The sequence below is a fragment of the Toxorhynchites rutilus genome, chromosome 3 (genome assembly GCF_029784135.1).
Source record: "Toxorhynchites rutilus septentrionalis strain SRP chromosome 3, ASM2978413v1, whole genome shotgun sequence".
NCBI classification, from domain to species: domain Eukaryota; kingdom Metazoa; phylum Arthropoda; class Insecta; order Diptera; family Culicidae; genus Toxorhynchites; species Toxorhynchites rutilus.
The window spans coordinates 106,886,940-106,894,700 of record NC_073746.1 but is presented as its reverse complement, the minus strand read 5'-3'; the positions used below and the strand labels follow the sequence as shown (position 1 = coordinate 106,894,700).

General features: G+C 35.8%; 1 protein-coding gene across 1 annotated transcript; it reads left to right on the top strand.

Annotated features, from left to right (window-relative positions):
- Positions 1-369: 369 nt before the first annotated feature.
- Positions 370-912, top strand: LOC129776021 (vitelline membrane protein 15a-2-like). Its single transcript, XM_055781387.1, has one exon. It carries the CDS (start codon positions 428-430, stop codon positions 848-850), a length of 423 nt encoding a protein of 140 aa, XP_055637362.1. The 5' UTR covers positions 370-427; the 3' UTR covers positions 851-912.
- Positions 913-7,761: the final 6,849 nt, after the last annotated feature.

The following is a 7,761-nucleotide window of genomic DNA, read 5'->3' as shown; positions in this document are numbered from 1 at the left end:
GTTGCCTAGGTAAAAACAAGGACAGTGACATTGGAAAGCAGAATTCGCATAGCGTAGCTTGAATAATCACCAAAAAAAAAACCTCAGCAACAAACACCTGGTTATTTAATTGAAGTTATATAACTCGCAATGTTGCTAACACAGTGCTTTTCTATAATAGCACAAACGGGGATAGCCCACTCACTCAGTGCGAAGCTTCAACATATACGCAATGTTTATTGTTGACCGAGTTATTGTACCGTTCTGAAATTCATACAACGCAATGTTTGCACAGCAACTATCACTCATTTCCTACGCACTGGCGTTCCACACTGCCAGTCTTCCGGAGAGTTATAAAATCAGCCGGACTTCATCCCAACACTCATCAGTCGCAGTCCGTCCAAGTTCCCATCGGTACAACCCGCGGTCTCAACAACTAGCATTCACCATGAACAAGTTCATCGTCGTCGTCGCGGTTTTCGTTTCGATCATCGCAGGTGCTTTGGCCGATTACGGCGCGCCTCCACCATCCAAGTACGAGGCCCCCAAAGGAGGATACGAATCGAGCGGAGGCTATGGCGCTCCGGCCAAGTACGAGGCGCCGAAAGGATACGCTGCGCCAGCACCGAAAGGAGGTTACGGAGGTGGTGGTGGCTACGCACCGGTTGTGCACACTTATGCCGCGAAGGCTCCATCGGCCAAATGTGGAGCTAGTCTGCTAGTGGGATGCGCTCCTAGCGTGGCGAAGGTTCCATGCATCCCAAGCAAGGGCGGATACGGTGGCGGCAGCAAGGGTGGATATGGCGGCGGAAAAGGTGGATACCGTTCCCACATGGATCACGAGGAAGCTATGGATGAATTCGAGGAATAAATCAACCAAAATCGCAGAGGGTCACAAAAATCGTTAATCAATAACAAAAATATTTAATTCAACATCTCTGTGTTATCTTTCGGAATCGAATGATGTCTCTTAGTCTACCCATGAACTGCTTCACTTTGATTGATTATTATTGGAGAAACTATTGATTTCAATCTATAACTTTCGTGTGTTTACATGGTTTTCTCACTGAAAGAGAGCTGGAGTTTTTTCTCGATTCTCTTCGTTCTAGCTAGTTTCACAATTGGTAGTCCTAAACCAGTCCTCCAAATAATGAAGTCCTTAAAGCGTTCAAAATATTTTTTACCGACTTCAACATTGAATTGTATAGCAAAACCATTTTACTCTGTTTTTTACCAGTTGATGTGGTTCACGAGTTTCATTAAAGAGAAATATAGAAGCACAATCAGAAGTACCTTTTTCAACATGAAAAAAATGGCGGTCCTAGAGCGATGATGGTATGATCATCGGGATGTGCTGTTCAAATTGAAAATACATAGGGGAATGGGGGGTATGCCCGACCCCCTAAGGAAAAGTATTGTTTTGTGCGATCTGCGGGCACATATTGATTTGTTTCCTCCACAGAATCATTGTCTAGTTTATTTGCCATTAGATATAAGGAATATCAGTACATTTTCTCAAGTAATAGTCAATTTAAAAAAACTGCCATAAAAATGAAGCTCATCAACCAGTGCGGGTGAAACCGGCACCCCATGGGGGTAACACCGGAACCCTATGGGGTAAGACCGTCATCTCAATTTCTCAATATATATACTTGGCAACAGATGAATTAGTTTGAATGTGACAGTCGGCAAATAGAAGGTATTCTAATTCTAAATGTCGCTGTCGAGTATGGTTCGAATCGCTCAACCGATTCCGGAGATATGGTCGGAACAAGTTCCGATGAACATGGAATATGGAGAAGAAACCACCAAACCACACCACAATTCAATTACAAGTTTAATGGAATCTAGGACCACATTGAACACTTACCGGTGGTCAGTTTTTCTTCTTACTTGAATCAATATCCGTCATACGACGGCTTTCAATCACACTAGGATTCGCCTTGTAATCACAGAGAAGAATGAGTTCATGACTGTAGGTAAATTTTTTCATGTTTTTGTGATTATGATGGCAATAAAACTAATTAAATTATGTTTAGTTGTAATTAGTTTTTTTATTTTCGTTAAGACCATACAGCCATTATTTTTCGTTCAATGATGAAGTTCATTTAATTTTATCGAACAGCTTAAATCCAACATTAAATTTACATCAGTAGTTCAAAAGTCGTGGAAGCACGTTTGATAGAAACTCCACTAACAATAGCCTCTTTTGCAAGGGTGAGGTTCTCCTGGGACCAACTCCCTCGATTCGTTTTCCTTTGGTAGCTGCGAGGCATCTGAAATTGATGGAAAATATGTCTTTGAAACCTTCAATTAAACGCAAACCATGCCGGGATCCCCCACTGAAAGGGTGACGGACTTACCCCGGCAGCACACATTTTTCAAGAAGACTATTTCTATTAACTTATTGCTTTAACTTACCTCAACTCGAATCCCAGTGATTGCTAACAATCCAGGGGACAAACTGTAGAGCAACGGAAAAGAATTTGAAACCGCGTTCAACAATAAAAGCTTGAACTTCACTGACGGAAAATTACATCCGGCTACATATCATCGGCAATCGCGTTTGTTTTAATTTATATTTTGACAATTGACGGATCACGGTGGGTTCGATGTGATTGAAAACGTCTAAAATAATAAATACTAACATGTAGAGTATTCCAGAACGTAGTTAATCAGAGTTTTCTAGTAAAACTCAGTGGGTGCCGGTCTTATCCTCAGTGGCGAGCTTACCCTCCCTTCCCCTACACGACTTGACCGTGTTTTGGAACAAGGTGATGTGGTTCGGAACCAAGTTCCAATTTTTTATTATTCTTAAGAATCAAAAAGTAATTGTAAAGTGAGAAAAAAAAATCCTGATGATAATTGCCCACATATATCTAGATATGAAACATTCAATCAAAAAAGCACAAGATAGAGCTGAAGCTCTAGAATGATGGTACCTGTAAAAAAATAACCATACAACCAAATTACCAGTGTCGTGACATCTTAATTTTTGCAGTACTAAAAACTCGATAAGTAGCGTCATTCCTAAGATTTAAAAAAGATGCGTTTAGGAACACCCTTCTTTGTCTATAATATTCAACATCAAAATGAGACGATGCATTCCATTGATTTTTTTTTCAAATTTTCTTCATTATTAAATTTTTGTGTTGCACTATTTATATAAATCAAGGATATTATAATGATCGGATTCAAAGCAAGAATAATTTTAAGGAAAAAATTAGAATTGCAAGAAAACAGGTTTAATCGATGTAATATAATGACTTTCAGGCGGGGAAGGAAACATGGGAAACGCAAGAATGGAATCATGGAGTAAATATGAAGGAAAGAGAAGAAATGCATGGATAGGCTCATATAGCGATGTTGTGTAAATGTTCCATAGAATAACATTCGACGTTCGTGGTAGATTTCCTGGACTTCACAATGACAACTCCATCCCTGGTAGACACTTGTTGAATTTTACCATCCTTCTTGAGCCTTAAGGCTTCCACACGAATTGTTCTGGCATGTTTGGTTAAACTTTCATAAACTTTCATTCATTTGACGATCACAAAACGAGTTATTTCATGAAAGTCACCCGCCTATCTTAAGGCCAAGAGTTAAATTAAGTTCCGCCTAATTTCATGCCGACTCGTCTTAGGAGTGGATACATTGCACTGAAACTTTGCAGATATGAAAAACATCGGCGATTTAAGCAACTTTGCATACTTGAAATCTAAAAAATACGACTATTTGAGAAAGCTCAAGTTTTCTGTTGTTTTTTGCAAAAAAAACATAATAAAATTGATTTGGTGTCCGTTCCTCACGATTTAACTCAAGAACGGAGCAACAGATTTGAACAGTCAGTATCAGGTTTGATGCGCCTTAGTCTGCGTCAGGTTTATATGCCAAAAAAGTTATGAAAACCATTCGGAAGATTGGAAAATTTGAAAGTCATTTTTTGGCAAATTTTGTATGTAAGTTGAAAAAATGGAAAGTCATTTTTTAGCAGATTTGATGATTTGATTTGAACAGTCAGTATCAAGTTTGATTCATCTTAGTCTGCGTCAGGTTTATATGCCAAAAAATTAAGAAAACCATTCGGAAAGATGTAAAATTGAAAAGTCATTTTATAGCAAATTTTGTATATCTATACAGCTATTCCATGTCAAACCGATATAGTGGTTTTCAGATTTTCGTGGGAAATGAAAATTTTGTTGTGTGTTGCAAACCATTTTGCAAACATATTTTTTTTATTTTTTTGTGAGGGTTACCATTTCCATTTTAGGGTGGTCCGAAAAATCAACTTTTTCTTCTTTTTTCCAAAAATGACTTTTCAAAAATTCATAACTTTTTAACTACTACACCGATTCAGATGATCGACATATCAAATTAAAGCCAATTACCTGGTCTTTTTTGGAAAAATACTATATCTGCAGAAAATTTGAATTCTACTATCGTTATTATTGATTGTATTCGTTTTTCATTGTATTCATAGTCTCGGGACCAAAGGCGCTATATTTTTTATATTTTTTCTGGAAAGCTTAGGATTCTCCACATAACATATCTCGAAACCAGGGAAGCGTTATTTTCGTGTTTGATTTTTTTTTTATCCCTTTTGTTTATTTTAGGCTCATTAGCATTTTAGCTGTAACAGAGCCGAATTTTAATCGTGTACATGTCACATATTTATCATATCTATAATTAGCACATTACACAGTTGCCATTTTTCGGCGTTAGAGTATTCCCTTCTATACCATTGCAAATGGTACATATTTACACAGTAGCCATTTAAGCGAAAGAGTTTTCTATCTGTTCTTCCATTATCCACAGTTAAGACTGGACAGCGGAGACAGTCGTTGATCCATTGTTGAGTTATTTATAGAACAGCAGCCCGATATTTCTGCAGAGCAGAGCAGTTGTATGGATGAATCGATCTTATTTCGACCGTGGATCGATCTCCATCGCTGATGATTGTTGCGTGGACGTAGTTATTCTGTAACAACACAAAGATGGTCAATGGGGGCCCTGAGTTTTGAACTCATTCGTTTTTGAGTTATGATTTTTCAAAGTTAACCGATGGTCCGAAAAATATTTTTTTCCCATTTTTTTCCACTACAAAAAATCATAACTTTTGATCTACTGAACCGATTCAGATGATCGACATATCAAATTAAAGCCAATGAGCTATTCTTGTTTCAAAAAATATTATGCTCTGGACAAAAAAGGATCTTGTCTTCGCAATTATTTATCAATATAATATGTTTTTTACATCGTTTCGGGACCACGGACGCTATATTTTTTTTATATTTTTTCCTGATAGGTGAGGTTTTTTCACATTATATATCCAAATACCAGAGAGGTGTTATTTTTCCTTTTTAAGTTATGATTTTCCAAAGTCAACATGTTTTCGGTTTTCGTTCAATATTTCTATGCGACTAGACTGGATGTATGTGACTATAATCTAATTGATTGGCAAGTGTGTTATTCAAAAAAAAAAGCCAGCTAGTAGGCTTTAATTTGATACGTCGATCATCTGAATCGGTCCCGTAGTTCAAAAGTATAAAATTTTTGAAAAAAGTCATTTTGGGAAAATAGGGAAAAATGCTTCCCTGGTTTCGAGATATGTTATTTGAAAAATCCTCAGCTTTCCAGAAAAAATATAAAACAATATAACGCATTTGGTCCCAAGACCATACGACCATAAACCGTAAACAAATACAATCAATAATAACAAAAACATAATTCGAATTTTCTGCAACTGTCGTATGTTTTTAAACAAGACTAACTCATTGGCTTTAATTTTGGTCTAGTGGTCTAGTGGTTCAAAAGTTATGAATTTAAAAATAAAAAAAATGATTTTTTGGACCACCCTAAAATGGAAATGGTCAGCCTAACAAAAAAAAACTGGTCTTATAATTTGCGATAAAGAACAAAACTACCACTTTTGACGAAAATCTGAGAACCACTATATCGGTTTCGCATGGAATGGCTGTATATAAATAAAAATGATTTGATAAAAAAAATAATTTTCGGGGAACGTGAGTGTTCGAAATTATTTAAATCAGAAAAGCAATTGTGGGCGGGACGAAGTTTGCCGGGTCAGCTAGCATCTAATATAACTCAAAAACTATAACATCTACAAAATTTATGTCAGATAATGAAATTTAGGAGATTATTTAAATTTTCAATAAAAAATATCAAACAAATTTTAGAAGAAAATCACACCGTAGGAGAAAAATATTTAGGAAATTAAAAACAGGTATAAGAACAGGAGAGGTTGTTCCTGCACTGCGCTTGAAATGCAAATGCAGTACAGGAACAACAAAAACTCATTAATTTTATGTAAACTTCAAGATTGCATTGAATCGTCCATAGACAAAACATACACATACAATTTTGATGTTTAATAATAGTAGTGCAAGTAAGCATTGGTGTTTCGCGTTTATTTACTTATGTAAATATATTTCAGGGTTAAATTTTACCCTGAATGTATATATAACAATCAATGGAGAGTACATAGTACAATTATATTCAATTATCCGTTTGTGTGCGTAATACGATTGTATTTGTCACAAGCGGACTCAGGGTGTTCCAAAAAATAGAAGCAGTGGTAAAAAACAATTTCAATCCGCAAGAATTTGAAAGTATTCATTCAAACAGTTTTTGTGCAATGAGAAGTATAAAGTAAAATCATTGTTTCATCTGATTGAAATGTATTGAAATTCCCGGAAAAAAGCCAACATCATCTAATTGACTATTGTGTCAATTTAGATTAGAGTCAAATATAGTGCCTAGCTGTTAACAAAAAAATCAATGTGTGTTACACAAATCCATGTCCGGAATAAAAGCACATTCAGAAGATGATTTTAAATCCGGTCGGACCAAAAGTTAACGATTAAATTTCTCATTGAAGGAGTTGCAAAAGAGTATGTTAAAACTTTTCACTATACAGGACGGACTCGATTATATGACCCGTTTATATGTAAGTGGGTAACTTTGTCTGTAGCGCTGTCCCACATTATTAAAAATTTAACCTCCTTTCTGTTGACCGATTGATCTGAAATTCGGAACACACCTTTATCTTTGCAGTCATTATAAAAATACGTATTTCATGATCCAAGATGGCGGCCGCTACAAAATGGTGGATCACATATTTTCTCAGAATCCCATATTTGAGACAAAACGGTACCCATATTACCGTTTTGTCTCAAATTCCGAACACTTAAGCTTTGATGGCCATTAAACAGTGTCTCATTACTCAAAATGGTACTACTAGACCGATTCATATGATCGATGTATCAAATTAAAGTCAGTTAGCTAGTCTTTTTTGGAAAAATGTTACACTCGCAAAAAATTGGATTTTGAATTCGTAATTATCGATTGTATTTGGTTTTCATAGCTTGCATGGTCAAGGGGGCGCTATATCGGTATCAATACCTACAAATGATGTGAAAATGAAATCTATAACCAAAATAATGTCATGGTTTTGATTCTAAAATTATTTATAACATTAAAGTTCAGTAAATTCTTATTGAAAAATGAAGTGCTCGCAATTTGGATGATGCGTAGAAACTTGATTCATATTCCGAACACTAGTTTTAATGATGATTTCTGCATAAAATATCGTTTTTTTCATCCATTTATTGTAGATTCGTATAAATTCTAGCACTTAACATGAAAACAACAAACAAAATAGTTGAAAAAGCTACAAAAACTGAAAAATTAACGATGCTTGTTTTTTACAGAATTTGCTAACGCAAAATTTAATCATTGGTTTTGACTGTCACTTTTTTGCAA